This window comes from Chelonia mydas, chromosome 3 (assembly GCF_015237465.2).
Source record: "Chelonia mydas isolate rCheMyd1 chromosome 3, rCheMyd1.pri.v2, whole genome shotgun sequence".
NCBI classification, from domain to species: Eukaryota; Metazoa; Chordata; order Testudines; family Cheloniidae; genus Chelonia; species Chelonia mydas.
Genome location: NC_057851.1, coordinates 160525870 through 160543857, shown reverse-complemented (window position 1 = coordinate 160543857; position 17988 = coordinate 160525870). Strand labels below are relative to the sequence as shown.

General features: G+C 44.5%; 1 protein-coding gene across 2 annotated transcripts in view; it reads right to left on the bottom strand.

The window, feature by feature from the left end:
* Positions 1-17988, bottom strand: part of PTPN14 (protein tyrosine phosphatase non-receptor type 14) — a 175141-nt gene that overhangs the window by 27147 nt on the left and 130006 nt on the right. For both annotated transcript variants that reach the window (XM_043543657.1, XM_007064750.4), the window contains 4 exons: positions 15184-15241; positions 11472-11550; positions 7968-9454; positions 4448-4591 (listed from right to left, as the gene is read on the bottom strand). In XM_043543657.1, coding sequence (XP_043399592.1) covers positions 4448-4591; positions 7968-9454; positions 11472-11550; positions 15184-15241 — 1768 coding nt within the window. The remainder of the gene's footprint in view (positions 1-4447; positions 4592-7967; positions 9455-11471; positions 11551-15183; positions 15242-17988) is intronic.

Sequence of the window (17988 nt, the reverse complement as noted above, 5' to 3'; positions counted from 1 at the left end):
AGTTCGCCAGGCTCTGGTTCCTTAAATGAAGCAGCAAGATCGACTGCACCAAAGAATGCAAAGGGGAGATGCACCGTTCGGCCGCCCAGCAGTAGAACCTTGTCCACTTTGCCAGGTAGTTCTGCCTAATCGAGGGCTTTCTACTCTCGAGGAGGACCTTCTGGACTCCGACCAAACAGGCCCGTTCATTCAGGTTCAGTCACGCAACATCCACGCTGTGAGGTGGAGAAACGTGAGGTTGTGGTGCAAGAGTCAGCTGTGATCCTGTGACAGCAGGTCCAGTCGGTTTGGCCGGGGCCACGGAGGGATCGCTGACAAACTTGAAGCATCCCAAACCAATGCTGGGGAGGCCATGCCGGGGCGATCATGATCATGCGCCTTGTTCCTCTTGATTTTCACTAGTACCTTGCTGATGAGCTGAATCAGAGGGAACACATACATCAGGCTTCCTGCCCATGGCAGGAAGAAGGCATTGGAAAGGGAGCCCTTGCCCAGACCTCATCTGGAGCAAAGCCTGTGGCACCTCCTGTTCTGCCTGGTGGCAAATAAGTCCACTTGGGGAGTTCCCCACCTCTGGAAAATCATGCCGGCTACCTCCAGGTGGAGCAACAACTTGTGTTGAGAGGAGAAGTCCCTGCTTGGTTGATCTGCTAGTGTGTTCCTGGCCCCCAGAAGGTGACACGCTTCTAGACGGATTCCGTGGTCGATGAGGAAGTCCCAGAGACGGAGTGCCTCTTGGCAAAGGGCCGAGGATCACACTTTGCCTTGCCCGTTGATGTAGGACATCGAGGCTGTGCTGCCCATCAGGACTCTGACCACTCTGCCTGACAAGTGAGGTAGGAAGACCGCACATGCTCTGCACACCATCCTGAGCTCTTTGACGTTTATGTGTAGCATTGAGTCCTCTGGGGACCACGTCTTGGGTCTGGAGGGTGCCAAGGTGCTCCACACAGTCAAGGTCCGAGGGATCCGAAACCAACTCAACTGAGTGAGGAATGCTGACGAAGGGCACTCCCTCCAGGACCTTCCCAGGGTCGGTCCACCATCGCAGCAAGGTAAGTACCGTCGCGGGGATGGTGACGACCTTCTCCAGGTGGTCCCTGGACTGGGAGTAGACTGTCACCAGCCATTGCTCCAAGAGTCGCATCTGGAGCCTGGCGTGGCACACCACACACATACACACTGCCATGTGACCTAGTATGTGTAGGCAAACCCTGGCCGTGGTCACGGGAAACGTGGAGACTTCCGTGATGACATCCGTCAGTGTCCTAAATCTCTCCAGTGGCAGGAACACTCTGGCAGAGGTTGAGTCGAGCATCATTCCAATGAACTCTATCCTCTGTACCAGAACTAACATGGATTTTTTTGTCATTCACCAACAGGCCGAGGTGACGGCACATGGCAAGCAGCACCACGACATCCCCTTGGACCTGGAGTTGCCCTTGACGAGCCAGTTGTCGAAGTACAGGTAGATCTGGATTCCTGGACGTCTGAGGTAAGCTTCCACCACCGACATGCACTTGGTAAATACCCATGGTGCTGCCACTAGGCCAAACGGAAGAACCGCGAACTGATAGTGGTCGGGACCTCCCATGAACCAGGGGAAGCGTCTGTGTCCCTTGAAGATGGTGATGTGGAAGTATGCATCTTTCAGATTGAGGGTGGTGTACCAGTCTCCCGGATCCAGGGGAGGGGATGATGGAAGCTAGGGAGACTATGCGGAACTTCAGTTTCGCTAAGTAGCGGTTCAAGCCCTGCAGGTCTAGTATGGGCCGCAGACTGCCATTGGCTTTGTGGATTAAAAAGTATCAGGAATAGAACCCCTTGTTTCTGTACCCCACAGGAACTACCTCCACCGCACCCAGCTGTAGTAGACCCTCTGCCTCCTGTACAAGAAGATTCTCATGAGGGGGTTTCTGAAGAGGGACGGGGAGGGGGAGTGGGAAGGGGGGGGTAGAAAGTAACGGAAGGATGTAACCAGCCACCATATTAAGGACCCATCGGTCCAATGTTGTAGATGCCCACGCAGGGAGGAAGGAAGAAAGGCGGTTGGCAAACAGAGAGGAGGAAGGATCAGGGAACAATTTGGTAGGTCACCCATAGGTGGTCCGGCAGCTTGCTCGCCCACTTCCTCCTGTAACCTGCAGTGGGGTGGGAGAGGGCGGTAGCCAGTCTCTCTTAAGCTCCAGATACTGAGCGCGCGGCCTGAGAAGGCTAAGCAAACCCCCCATGGGTACCACTGTGCCGGCCACGGAGTCTGAGGCCATGGGCCTGGTTGCAGTGCTGCAGCTGTAGTCTGCACCGTAGGTGCTGGGGCCTGTCCTGCCGCTAGGGAACCTTGCTCCGAACCGAAGCCAAAGTCCGAGCGGTCGCTCCCCTGCGACAAACACAGGGCTGCTTGGTGGCTCTGTCCTGATCGGTACCGGTCGCCCCTCCTGGAGTTGGATCTGGCTGACCTCGACGAGCGTCTGAATTGGGACCTTGGGCACTAGTGGCACTCGGCGGACCTGCGACAGCCCTGGGCCAGCGATCTATGCCTCACGCTTAACGAGCAGTACCAGGATGTGGAGCAGGATCGGGAACTAGAGCGGGCTTGGCGTCACGAAGATGTAGCCGCATGCAGTGATGCCACCCTGGGGGATCGGCGATGGTCCACGGAATGGTACCGTTGGTCCCCCTACCTGTCCCTGGAGCAGTACCGGTGCCGTGGAGATTCTGGGCACTGATTCCGAAACTCCTGCCAGGGGACATGTGCCTCCAGAGGTCTGCGCCCGGTCACCGGCGAGCTGCGCCTCGAGCCTCTCTGCCCTTGTCCCAAGTCCAGAGAGGGGATGGGGCTGCAAGGCTTCTACCTATCATGGTCAGAAGCGTGTCGGGTGTGTGAGGGCAACCACTGGCGGGACGTCCCCCGCAATGGGGAATGCTACAGGAAAGGTGGAGACTGTGGTGGTGGTCCCAATGCGGGTTTACCCCGGGACCCCGCAGGGGCTGGAGTGGCCAGCACTGGGAGGGACATAATGTCTTGCGTTGCTCGGAGGGCCTCCGGCGTGGACAGCACCTGGAGCTGACGAGGACCTCCACCACTATCCAGGGTAGCCGGCAGGTAGCGGGTTGGGCTACACCGCTTGACCTGAGCTGGGGCCCCGGGATCCCAAAGTGGGTGAAGAGGCACCCAAGACAGGGCCTTGGTCCACCCCAAACTTGTCCTTTCCCTTGCGGAAAGCTGGAAACCTTCCTTGCCCCATCTTCTTGGGCTTCTTGGCTGGAGCCATGGAAGGAAACCGGTGCCGGCTCATAGATGGTACTGGCAGGGCGCTGCACACTGAGGTCATGGTACTTGGCGCTGAATCAGAGCACTGCTCCAGCATCGGGGTAAGGGCAGACTCCATCCGGAGCACCTTCAAATGAATGTCACATTCCTTCTTCGTCCTGGGCTTGAAGGACTTGCAGATTTTGCACTTATCACTAATGTGACCTTCAACCAAGAACTGTAAACAACTATTATGTGGATCGCTAATGGGCATGGGCCTTTTATCTAACTTAACAAATAGGTTGAATAAACTAGAGGGAATCTATATACAGTAATATTTGCAAGAGGCAAATGAGTTCGAACTAACGAAAAGCAACAGCTCTAGCTGAAGCAGTATCAGTTCCATGCACAGTCGCTGGCGGCAAGAAGGAACTGAGGGTGGAGGGGGCCAGCAGTGCCCTATATGCTGCAGCATATGCGCGCCACTCCAGGGGGCTCCAGAGCTGGTCCCTTTCGGATACTGCTGAGGGAAACACTTCCGGCACTGGTGCATGTGGCGAGCAGACACACCCCTAAGTTGAATGAACATGAGCAATCACTCAAAGAAGAACCTCTGATGTGTATCTGGGAGAAATGGGCTTACCATATGTAATTGCTGTCATTTACTTGTACAAACTGTATAGGGTGCAAAATTCCATGCACAAAAATCAGTTAATGGCACAGATATTTTTATTTGTTTTTAATTGCATGCATATGCATACACAGAAATGCAAAGAGAAATCATTAAGAATGAATCTTTTTTGTCTCTTGGACTGCAACTAGGGCTCTTCTCAGCAACCTACATGCATCATTCAGCACATTATGTTACAACAAAGAGTGACTGGTGTATCAACCTCCCTGGCCAAGAGGAGATGTGCAATATTTTAGATTTAGGGCTTGATCCTGTGCGACGCTGAACACTCCCTGAGGTGCAAACCACCTTCAACTTCCACTGACTTCAGAGGGCATTCAGAACCTCTTACAATTGTTCATCACCCAAGATTTTGGCCTCACCGAAGCAGTGACAATACCAAAGACCTCCATCACTGATGGTGCTCTCAGCGTGGCCACCAGTAACAGTTTCCAGTTTTTAAAACTTCAAATGCATACAATTGCTAGAAACAATGGAATAAATAGCACTTTGTGAACCTTTCTTACCCTCTCATCCATTGGCACCTTGGCTACTTCATCCTGGCTATCCTCAGGCACTGGAACTCTAGCAACGGAGAGTCCATTTAACGCTGCCAACATCAAGGGCCTCTTCTGGGCCTCCAGGCCTGCCATCTTCTGTTTCTCTAGATTCTTTTGGCAAGAAAAGGCATGTTTTTCATCTCTGTGTTATCTATAATGCCAGTAAAACACTGGAATGTTTTTTTAATCTCCAAAATCTGCAACTCTCTAGCCAAGGAATGCAGATGATCACCATTAGCAGAGTAAATTCAAATAAAACCTCCAATTCTTCCTATTATTCCCCAGGGGCCTACTCCTACATGAGCACAGAATTTTAATTTCAAAGGAACAATCCAAAGGTAAAATATAGCTTACTTGCTACCAAAAGAATTGCAAATACAAATCTTGGGCATCTTTTCTGTAATGGTAAATTGCTAGCAGGACATAAAGAATCATCCCACCACGTCATGATGGCAATACTTATGCAAACATATCCTATACTGGTTTTAAACGGTGTTCAATTCCATTTACTGCAGCAGAAAACCATGAAAAATATACACTGCTTGCCCCACTGCAAGTTTTATCTTTGCTGAGGTGTTTGTTTAATGCTTAGAATGGGAAATACTTTGGTAAATTTAAACTACTGTGTTTGGTAAATGTCCAGCTGTTAATGGTGCCCACTGTATACTGGATGCTAAGAATGATCTCATGGTGTTTAAAAACATATTTTAATATGATGTGATGCACAGAACTTGCTTTACATCATATTCATGTAGTACATTACACTGCTGTATGGAGAGTTTGAGTTCTAATTTCGTTCTGTGGCTAGTGGGAAATGATACATCTAAGAGGTGGAGGGCCACAACTCCAGGAAGGTGAAGAGGGGGAAATATTTCATTTCATTCTCTTGGCGACTCTTCCCGCCTGATTTTGGGGGAAAGCAATGCACAAAGGCTGTCTGGATCACAGCTGCTTTTGAAAACTGCTATTACAGCATGGTCCAAGCTCTCCTGCTGGAAAAGCACTCCCCACGGGCATATAGTAAATGGATTGTTTCTGGAACGGGCCAGTCTGCAAACTTTTTCATTGCCATTAGGTACCTTGCCATAACTGCATAAAGATACTCATCCTACTGGTGAAACTAGCAAAAATTAAAGCCATGTTTTTACCAGATTTACAGACAGTTCAAGATCTGGTAATTTTGCCCAATTTCCGTTTGGTTTTCTGCTATGGCTTCATAAAAATCTGCTGTCTTGGACAAAACAGAATGTCCCAAAGTGAAAATGGTGAATTCTGTGCTTACGGGATCAGCCATGGCACCAAATTCACAAATGGTTAGCTGATAGTTTTCAGTGTCCATGGTGAAAGAGGTAGAAATGTCATGTGATTCCTGAACTAGACTGGAAACCATTTTAAAAGCAATTTGAGCATAAAAAAAGAGAATAACCTCTGTTTGCAAAAAGCAAACATGCACATGGTGTTGATGGGGTGAACAAAGTTGATCTAATACTGAATGAATATCCAGAACGGAGGTTCTCAGATTATTTTGCCACTCCTGGCCCCAATACCCCAAGCTTTTCTCTCTCTTTCCCCACATCTAGAATCCTCTGTGCCCAGTCTCACAATCCTTTGTGCTTCTCTGGTCTCTCCAAAAGTCTAAAATGCTGTAATACACACACACACACAAATTTGTTTTGAATTCCTTGGGCTGTCTACAGCTAAGGAAGACAATTACACTCAATGCATAACCCTTTGACCACTTCATATCTGAAAGAGATCAAAAAATATAATTCAGATAGTTTTACTGAATATATTCTGGGATGCTACACAGTTAAAAAGCCTTACTACTGCAGTATTTACATGTGAGAGTTTATATTTTGCAAGCAGAAAGTTTATAACTTTTTTTTTTGTTTGTTAAATAAAAGCTTAGATACTGTAGGGAATAACGTAATCTCTAGGATACAGCTTTGTGGTCCATCTTGAGACCTTGACCCCAAGAATCAGAACCAATGATCTAGGAAGTGACAGTTTTCAGGATTTGAGAGATCCATTTTTGCATTTGTTCTAGCAGAACTCAAAGGAAATGGAGGGCCCGTCAACTTTCAGACTAACAAATAATTTTGTTCTCACTACTTCTAAATCATTATTTCAAATGCAAGAATCAGTGATAACAAAATGGGAGCTTTCTAAACAAGCTTGAAAAATCCCCGGGGGTATAGTAAAGTGTTTCATTCTAAACGTAGATATTAAGTAACCTCATTTTATTTGCTGACTAATAGCCCCGCCATGAAGAATATTAACAGCAAGGCTAGTATTATTTCCTAAACACCCCCAGATCACTTGGACATCACATTAATGTAAATGGATTCAAAATTTCTTCTGCTCTTGGACCCATCCTGAAAAAGAAATATGCACTTTCTTAACTTGATTTCAATAGGACTATTCACAGTTTCTAAAGTTAAGCCCATGACTAAGTCTTTATATTTTGATACCTTCCCTGCTGTCTATCATCGAGGTCTATGGAAGACCAGACTTTATATCTGTCCATTTATTATATTATATTTTAGGGAACATATGTTCTGTATTCCTACAACAAGCAGAAGAGATGGACACTCAATAATAAGTCTCTTCAAAAAGGCATGTCAGTAATGCAGGATGTCTAAATTAAGTTGTTAAAAAAATAGCATTTCACAGTTAGTCACTCTTATCAGTTTAATCTCTTTAAACACTGTGCTCGCCAGGTATGCGCATAATTCATTAACTGAGTGTTGTGGGCTGGTACTTTCATCTGAAAACTGCTGTAGTGTGCAGCTGTGCAGGAAAAAGCAGTTGCGTAAGCATCTTATGTTTGTTCTAGGAAACTGAATGAGAATTTAAGGATTCCCATTCCACACGCTTCAGAGAAAGAAAAAACAGCATCTCTACTTCCTCAAGTTAGCAGTATTGCTCCTTTTGTTGTGCTTCAAGTCACTAGTTTAGAAAATCAGCAATCCAAATTCTAGTGCCACCAAAGTTTTGTCCTCATAAAACTCAGTCACGTAGGTTAAGTAAAATTGTAGGCTAAGCATATGCTACATCACTGTCAAAGCAACAATCCTAAGCGATAAGCCATCTAAATGTCATGGGTTGGACGCTCCGCACTAACACTGCATATTATGCAGTGCTTTGCTTTATTTCCCTGCAAAGTAGGGATAATATGCTACTGAACCAGAATTCTCCACTCGTACTGGTGATGGCATTGCAAACCTATTCAAATTACAGCGCTCTAAATGACTGCACAAGCAGCCAGGCAATGGAGAATCAGACCCTGCATTTTTTACTCACTTTTACCTTCCAGCTAATCCTATGACTGTCAAAAACTCTTTTCTGCATAAGGCTGTTTTACATTCCTCATTGTTTAGGATATAACCGTTTTCAGTTACGCATTTTGGGAGATTAAAAAAAACAACAAAAAAACAGGTTGGTTCTTTGGTTCAAAGAAGCCTCTGCATTAGAGAAAGATACTTACCCTCATCATCATCTCTCTTTCTATAATGCTGTCCTCGATAGAAAACATTTCGGACACAGGCCTTTCCTTCACTGGTTCTTTCTTGACCCTCTCCTTTACACTCGTGAGGTCAGGCTCTGAGATAGATGGTCCAAGTGAGGACCCATTCATTGTCATTTGATCAGTTCGAGACACACTAATGGCCTTGGTAGGCCCTGGCCTCATGGCCTTGGCCCTGGCTACAGCCACTGAAATGTTTACTTGGTCCTGCCTCAGGGCTCCATTGCTAACACTTTTCCGTGGCCCGGGATACTCAGGAGGAGGTTTATTTGGTATTCTAGCCAAAGCAGCTTGCAACTGAGCACTATATTCCACATTTTCGTGGAGCGGTGCTATCTGTGACACTGATTCTGCAGCTTCTTCTTCCTCTTCGCTTTCGCTGCTGTGTATCAGCATCGTGGCACTCGAGAACGTCTTCTTGTGATGGTAGCAAGGGAGCTGCTGAACTGCATGTTCCACCTGCAATGCCTCTTCTGGCTGCACCTGCTCTCGCAAAGTGTTTCTACGCGGCAGAGGGGCATTTAAAGTCTTTAAAGCCATAGCTTCTATACCACGTACCATATTGCTGATGACCTCCAAACTATGGCGCTTGTTCAAAGCTGCATGATGTTTGACTGCCATGAGGGGCTCACTAACCTCCTGGAGTGACTGATGAACCACTGGCAAGCTGTCCTCTTGGAATGTCTTCACTGAGAGCTGGACCTTCCGAGTAACCAAATCAGGGCTACTGCCACTGACATATTTATGACGGTGGCTCGCTAGGTCAGGTGTGCTGGTGGCAGGACGCGGACGTGGATATGGAGGTGGTGGCCTGAAAAGGTAGTTTTTTAACATATGGGCAGTACTATAGTTTTGACTGCTCTGCAGCTGCATGTTAGCCAGTTCTGGCGTGCTAACTGTGTGGGATATGGCACTGGCTGCTGCCTTATTCTGCACAGCATTATTAGGGTTCATTTGGTCAGACGGGGCAACAGGTTTGTTATAACCACCATGCGGCCCATAAGGAACGGTATAGGGATGTCTCTCTCGAATCTCAGGTTGGCTGTAAACCAGGTCTTCTGGTTGGTTGTAAGCATGTGTGTTTCCAATATTGAGGTTCCTTAAAGATTGACTTTGGCTATCCATGTGAATAACCCCTCTCTTCATTTGCCTCATGACAGTTTCATAGTCTGGCGTCGGCCTGTAGGACGGCACTATGATTGCACTATGTCTATGGCTGGGGATGTAGTCTGCTCTCATGATATCACTTCCTGGGATGCTGAGATTGGAGGACATTGGAGACGCCTGAACAAAGTTCTGTGAACGGTTGAGGGAGTTCATGCTGTGGGCACTGCACATACTGCCATTTGGCCCATTACCATTTAAGTAGCTGAAGTCCATGGGACACCTGTCCAAGCTGGTCTGAGACCTACAATAGAATGTTTCTTCATTTCCATGGAAAATGCTGTCTGTGTATGGTAGAGATAAAGAATAGGACACTTTAACAAACAAGGGCACATTCAATGTCACGATCCTCAAAACCTTTCCTAAATAAAACCACCAAAACTTCAAATGCATTCTGGACCAGTGATTAAGAGGCAGCCTTGTGTACATCCGTGCAGGACGTGTGGTCTCAGGACTGGCCTTTCAGATTGTTTTGCCACTCCTGTACCCAATACCCCAAGCTTTTCTCTACCTTGCCTCACATTCCAGAATCCATTGTGCTCTTTCCATCCCCCCAAAAAGTCCAAAATGCTGTAATACACCCGCACGCTGTAGTTTGTTACTTGTGTCAGAAATGGGATCAAAACAATACTCCAGATCCAAACGTTCCTGCAATTTCGGAACATTTGGAGGTTGAACACTGTCTGTATCATTGGCTGCACCTACATCCTAGATCCAAATCACGCCCATGCTTTGAAACAGTTCAGATCCAGACCCTCTGGCAGGTTCTTAAGGTGGAGGAAGTGGTTGTGGAACTCTCTCTTCCCCCTCCTCCATCTGCCTCTCAACAGGTTCACAGCTGTTATCTAAAGATACATCCCACCATTGGCAGCACTAGGCCCCAGAGCTACTGTACCACTGAACATTCTCTGAGGTCTCCTCTTGATATACTGCCCTCCCTGCCCCAAGCAAGCAGAGATTGTGAAGGGGGGGCGGGGTGTCCCTCCAGGGCTGTAGCAGGTTCCTCAACATCAAACCAATTTCTTGTCTCCAGGACTCTAAGCAAGCCAAAGCAAGCTGATCATGCCCCCGAGGAAGCAAAACAGCCTACTGATCAGGTAACTGAAGCACAGAAATTAAATGATTTGGCCAAGGTCACAAAGGGAGTTTTCGGCACTGGCAGGAATATAAAAAAAAATCAGATCTCGAGTCACAGCTGAGTGTCTTAACCATAGGACTATCCTTCCTCCTAAATCTCACAGGACTCAGAAGGATGGCCACCTCCAATGATTCTGGTGTAAGCAATTGCCCAACATCATATGAGAAGTCTTTGGTAAAGTCCACTCCTGCTGCGTCTCAGTCCATTCCTTTCTATGGCCCCTGCCTCATGCACGAGACACAATCACTACACTAAGATTCCATCATGTGACATGATTGGCTAGGGCACTTCAGCTGTGTCTCTCACAGTATGCAGACATAGCTTTGAGAAAATCATTTAAAAAGAGAGGGTGGTTAAGTGAACGACATGTGACTCTGCCACATTAGAGGCCAGGGCTCTGTTTCCAGTTCTAGTGGAAGTGACTTGGTGCAACATTTCCATCATCTCATCTGCCAAAAGGGGTGGTGGGAAATGATAGTTGTGTCTCCCTAGTGTAGAGGTATGTCAATAACAATGCATGGAAATACAAACAGATGTCAGCAGAACATATGGTCTCCTCATGCCCAGGCCAGTGCACTAGGCTACAGGATATTTTGTGAGAATCTCTCTCTACTCCTTAGATTCCAGCCATCATACTTTCCTCAGACAACCCTTCTGAGGCTAACCCTGCACAGAGCCAAAAACACAACTTTTTATTCACACGCTTCTGAAGCTTGACTCTGGTGACAGGCACTAGAACAGAGCAAAGGCCATCAAGTAATATACAGGCTATGTGGATCTACTCCCCCATCAGCTCCCCAGTTTCACTTGATCTGCAGAAAAAAGCAGTATAAGAAAGTTGCAATTTTAAAATCAGGCCATTTGGGGAGACCTGTAACTTGGCAACCCCTTGACTAACTGACCCCAAACATGCCCTATAAACTCTACCCACAGCACTTAACTGGTATGCCAAATTCCAAGCCCATCTAACGGTGCAGGTGTATTTTAGATAAATTTGAAAATTGGGCTTTAAACAGAACCCTGCTGCAACCTTAACTATGAAGTTATTGTGGAGGAGTGATACTAACTCCCATTTGGCGAGGATGGCATTCTGGAAATCAAGATCTGATGAACAAGAGCCCCTTTGCTGGCACATTAAGCTGCAGATCTCTGAAAGGAAATACCTTGTGAGTTGTTTGTTTCAGTGTAGTGTTCTCCGCACTGGACATGCATAGGTGGCAGTATAAATGGGTGCTGTCTTGGCTGAAATAAAAAAAAAAAACATGAATAACCTCGGCAAACTGGAGCTTTGCCACAGTTTTTGAATATGAAGTGCAGAAGAAATTACTCTTGATTCTTTCCGCAATACAGAACGTTTTCTTACAGAGTTCTGCAGAAGTGTACAGAGCTTTACAAACAAAAGACACAGGGTAATGAGTTCAAAAATGCCTGTGTGACTTAGGCATCTACATCCCATTTCCAAAAGTGACTTAGCTACTTAGGAGCCTGGTTCTTATTGAAAATCACTGGGGCTTAAGCTCTCTAACACATAAGTCACTTTTGAAAATGGGATTAAGGCTCCTTGCTCACTTTACTTTTCAACATTTTCACCCAGAGTCCTTGCCCCTGAATAGCTTAGAAACGAGGCTTTGACAAAAACAAGAGGAGACAAAAACACAAGGAGTAGTAGGTAGGAGATGAGGGCAAAGGCAATAGCAACATGAGGTGGCTCAGCAGAGTCACGCAGTGTCTTGAATGCAGAATTTCAGTGAGCAAACCCCCAACTGATAAATATTGCAGCTAGCACTGTGATATGGTAGGAATCAGTGGCAGGGATGCTTTAGTATTAAATCAATGGATTATTTAAAGGTAATATAGGTAATAATAAATAAATAATAAAGGTAATAATATAAAGCATGGATGATTTCATAATCAGCAGTTTTGTCCATGCATAAAGTGAAGTATTTGGAGGATGGCACTGCAGCCACCTCGGCTGTGGGTGTGATTAAGTTGAGAAGTTTATGGAAGCACACACAGTTGTGTTCAGAGAGAGACAAACTGTTCCGAGTTCTGAGCAAATGTACCTGCAGAACCACCTCAGAGGCACCTCTCACACAGGCTGGTTCCAGGAGAGCAAAATACTGACTGAGCCCATAGCTTCAAGGAGAGAAGAGGCACAGTTCACCTTTGTGCAGAGTCAAAGGTGAACAATGACAGCCAGCCACTGAACGGGCGAAAAAGGAGATAGGCTCGGCTTACACCTATATTTTCTATGGGATCAGGGGAATAAAAAAAGTGAAAGCGACTGTGATGAGGCATCTAAATCCTTGCACGCAATATGACAGGGAAAGGGTTAAGTCAGAACCAGAGGAAAACAGGAAATGCTCCTGCTGGACCCAGTTACAGGTGAGGGTGTTCCGAAGAGCATGGCTCTAGGCAGCAGAGAATGGTTCTACTGGCAGCCTGAGAGGCAGAACTTAGTCTGGCAAGCGCTGAAGGAGCCTACGTAGGTCTGAGCCAGAAAAAAAGCCTTCACACTAAAGAGAACGGGTCTCCTGCTAGGAATGTATCATATATATTAGGAAATACAGGAAACAAGCTGAATCCCACATTATTGTGGGACTGGTCTGAAGGACTCTTCTGTTATTGGAAAAGCAGGACTTTTCTGAGAGACCAGACAAAACAGTCTACCCTGAAGTAGTTGGGGAGTAGCTTGAAGCCTGGAGGAGTCAGAAATCCAATTCAGGGATCACTGGGGGGTTAAAAAACAAAACCACACTAGAGCATCTTACAGGCTTTCTTCCACCTGTGTGAGAGTCATTGGAATTTTGGCTAGAGTAAACAGACTTTTGCTCAATGGAAATAAAAAAGTACAGAGTTAATGGGCCCGATTCTCATTTATCATCAAGACCATGACAGAGCAGTATAAAAGGGGCTTGAAGTGGGTATAAATGTAATTATGCTGCCAAAGCGGTATAAGGAGGCCTTAGTGTAAATGAGAATCCAGGCCACTTTGTCAAATGTCAGAGACACACCACAGACTTCACTTCATTATCCCACTTCTGCCTACTGATTTATTACAAGGCTACCATAGAAGACCAAGGAGTAGTGATAGTGCTATCTAGAACTGCTGTATACAGCTCGAGGAGGCTGTCTGCAAGGCTAATTGCTATAAAGAACAACTACTCTAACAAGTGAGCAAAACTACTTTTAAAAAGAAGCACGTGAAAGTTCATTTGAACAGAGAGAAAACCAGGCTGTTTTTGAGAGGAGAGTCACCTATTCCTCTTCTCATTGCTCTCAATCCATTTTCTCATTTGCCAATAGTTTACACATAGAATCTAAACAAAGGAGGCATGATTAATTTTTCCTGTTAAAATGTAGGCTTCCATTTTCCATATCTGATAGAAAGAGGGTCTTGTTTTCTTTGCGATAAAGATGAGGCTGATCAGATCATAAGGCATTTAAGGGCCCTTTCATTTTCTTACATTAGCTATTTCACATCAAGGCTCATAAAGCAAATTAGCAGAGAATAAGAATTTTATATTTTAAAGAATGTAACACAGAAAGTGCAATAACCAAACTGTGGTAACCAATAGCTCTCTAGAAGTAAGCTTAAAATGATAGGCAGTTTTGGAAAGGAAACTGGACAGGACTATTAGTTTAAAACATAGGTACCTGCCCACATGTGAAAACTATTAAGCTTTTGGAGAGAAAATTTGACAACTTTTAATACCACTGAAATAGAATGGACTAGAACAGATTTGTAGAAGGAACAGAATGAATAAATGGTACAGATTTTGTTAAAACACAGGCACTGCCCATCTTGAAAAGGGACAGCTGCTGTGGATGGAAAAGAGGTGTCAAAAACAGAACTACCAACACTGACTGTCACACAGACATATGCTAATAAGATTTATTACTTCAGGAAGGTGCTACAAATCAAGAAAACTGTACTTCATTACTGGGCCTGAATGAGGCAAGAAGGAAGCCTATCTTCTTTTGTTTCACAAGCAAACCATTTTATACAGCCATGATAATCTTTGCCCTCTATGGAAGGGATTGGCAATGTTATTGCACCTTGCATTCTCTCTCAGGTTTTCTGCTGGAATTCGATATTTCTTGGGGGTGGTTCAAGGGTGCTGGGAGAAAAATGTAGCAGCAAAAGAAAGCTTATCCCTACAACTGGCTGAAAAATGGAACATAATGTTTGCAAAAATTTCTAGGAAAATTGTCTCATTTTTGTGAAAATTTCAATTAAAAATATTGTCAAAAATTGAAAGCAGCTCTATTTAGCTGCGTGGATTTACAAAAGAAAGAAAATATTGAATCACAGAATTATGTACTGATTGTAAAATTTTTACTCAGAAATATTAGGCACTTCACAGAAACACATAACGAGATAAAGTTCCCAGTGTCTAAATGCAGACTTGACACCTTAGGGTGACAAAAAATAGAGGACAGAGGAAGGGTTCAGGGCAACACACTGTAAAATCATGCAGTGATTCAGTTTTGGCGTATGTATGTTTTGAGGTTCCGTTACGTATACAGTAATAGATTTTTCAAATTCTACCAACCTGCAGGAGATTTCTTACCCTGCAGGACAAATCCCATTGAACATCACTGCATTCCTGCAGAAAAGATGTTCCATTTTTGCAGGACAAGTAGAAACATTAAAGCCCCAAGGCCTATAAGTTTTAGAATCAGTAGTACTAATTTGTTCCATTTAAATGAACGCAATTCCTGTAGGCAATATGGCAGGAATGAGTTTCAAGAATGCCGATGTCTAGTCAATCAATATATTTGAACTTTAGAAAATGTCCCATCTCATGAATTGCCCCATCCCTGTATCAGCAATACCAGCATTATTATTGAAGACCGCACTATAGTACATACCAAGGATGACCTACTCCAGGTGGGCCGCCGTCTGATAGGGGGAGGAGAACTTGATTGTCTGTGGGGAAAAGTGGAGAGAGATATTAGGAACTGGTCTTACTACAAAGTTTAAATTCTGATTCAAGACTGGCTGAGGAAAATAAGAGCCTAAGATACTGAAAGGTATTCCTTATTGATAGATATATATCAAATAAAACAGATGGAAATAATTCAGTTCCTGCTCTAAGTATAGATGTATTTTTATTCCAAAATAAACATGCTTTCTGGCCATTATCCTATTGGCCTAATTGGAAACAAGGGAAAGAAAATAAACTCTGGTTTATAAATGACAAATGTAAAACGTAGACGTCTCTTAAGGAAGCATGGGCCAGCTCTCAAGATGATACAGGTGAACAGAAAAAACATTGAGAGCATCTTGGAGAAGTCACAGCAAATCACAAAAAGGCAGTGCACAGATCAAGAGAGGAAAGAGCGGCTGAAGGACAAAGCTAGGGAGGCAGGTATAATGTTGGAGTAGCCAGATGTAGTGGGAATACTTTAAAAAGGAAGGGGGAAAGAAAAGAAACTTTGAGGAGTCAGAAATATAGTTCTTACGTGTAGAGAGGAAAGGTGGAATTTCTCCTCTTAGAATTTCTGATCTGGTGAATGATGTTATGTGCGATTAGAGGAAATGCTCACAGAGGAAATACAAACAACAACAGAGTCATTTTAACACAGAAGTTGGGAAAAGTGTTCAGTCAGAAAACACACTGCAATATGTTGCTTGCTATCAATACATGTAACTCTAACACAAATGGTGGTGCAAGGACAAAACCAGTTAACTTAGTAACTGTATTTTAGTCCTATTTATTTCTCTCAGCAACTTCATTTTGCTACTTATTTTTATCTGAAAATAGAAAAATGCAAGTGTTTTTAGATGTTATATATCTGAAGTGTCTCTCTATACTGGACTTATGGTATCCGAGCACCTACCCCTCAATGTCAAGGGATAAATAACTTGAGCAAACGCCACCGCTTATGAAGTCTGAATTTAAGCAGCCTTTACTGTAATAGGAGAATCTTCTGTGTTGACCCTGGTATATAGTTTCAAAGTAGAAATATGCTCCTTTCCAGGATCCGCTCAAAGTTTTTTTTACCCTTTTAACCTTCACATTGCTTTTTGTTTTTCTAGAGGAGAGAATCAGAAGCTTCCCTTTGAACTTGCTCCTCAAACTGTGTGTGATGTTGCACCCCATAATGCTCTATAGAAATATGCTTATAAGTGTAAATATAACATAACTGGAATATGTTTTACGCTAGATATCCCATGTAACATATCTTTGCAAAGGTTCTGTTCTACTGCATTTATCATTTTTATATCTGAAGTCATGAGAGTTGGCTCTATGCTTCTATTTCAAGTGTTTGCTGTAGAAAGAACCTAAGGCAGATTTGGTCAACATAGTGTGAAAGGGTTATTCAAGTAAATGGAAGTACTTGGTTAACAATGGACCTTGATAGATGTCAATTCACATCTGAGCGTTCCTGGGAACGTTCAGGCTAACATGTGAGCAATGGCTCAGCCTGTAGAGAACTGAGTCATGCATGAACATGCGACTTGCCCATGTGACTCCAAAGCTCCATCTTGTAGCTGTAATTCTACACAGGGGGAGAGAGGGATGTCCACCCACAAGAGAGAGACTATGTAAGCCCCTGGAAACCCCTCCATTTTGTCTTCAGCTGTCTCAGAAGATAGCCTCTCCACCCCAAAGAGATGCCTGAAAGAAACTGGAACAAAGAACAATAACTACAGGGGTGTGAGTGTTTGCTGGACCCAGATTAAGAGGAAGTCTAGTCTGTAAAAGAAGCTTATTGGAACATCTCTAAGAGTGAGCTTTACCTGCATTTAGTTTCTTACTGTATTAGGCTTAGATTTGCGTGTATTATTTTACTTTGCTTGGTAATTTACTTCGTTCTGTCTGTTATTACTTGGAACCACTTAAATCCTACTTTTTATATTTAATAAAATCACTTTTTACTTATTAATTAACCCAGAGCAAGCAAGCAATTCCTGCGGGAGCAAACAGCTGTGCATCTCTCTCTCTCTCTCTCAGTGTTACAGAGGGCGAACAATTTATGAGTTTACCATGTATAAGCTTTATACAGAGTAAAATGGATTTATTTGGGGTTTGGAGCCCATTGGGAACACTTCTTAAGTTGTTTTCAGTTAAGCCTGCAGCTTCTGTGGGACGTGGTTCAGTCCTGGGTCTGTGTTTGTAACAGGCTAGTGTCTGGCACAAGCAGGCAAGGTACTGAAGTCCCAAGCTGGCAGGGAAAATGGGCTCAGAGGTAGTCCCAGCACACCAGGTGGCAGTTCCAAAGGGGGTTTCTGTGACCCAATCCATCACACTGTTCAAGACAAAATTAAATCCACAATGTTGGATTATGAAAGTGCAAACATATTTCTACCAAGAAATAAATAAAATATTGGAAACATGTCCAACTCCCAAGAATAGTAGAAGGCATTTGAAATCTGATCAACTACAAGCTTCTTCTTTGGGTGATAAGGCAGTAGTCATATTTAGAATTTTCTTCATAAGCCCTCCACTAACTTACCCCATTTGAAAATTTATTTTATGCTCGCGTATGTGCGCACACACTCCCCCACACACCTTCTAGTCTTTCCTTCCATTATTTTGGCCTTCCATTTTCCAACAGATGACAACACCCAACAGAACAGATGGATGTCCATCTGGGTAAACAGAACTGTGGTGATGATGATGGGAGCTTCTTCGCAGTTTTACAGTTAACTAATCAATGTGTTGGATA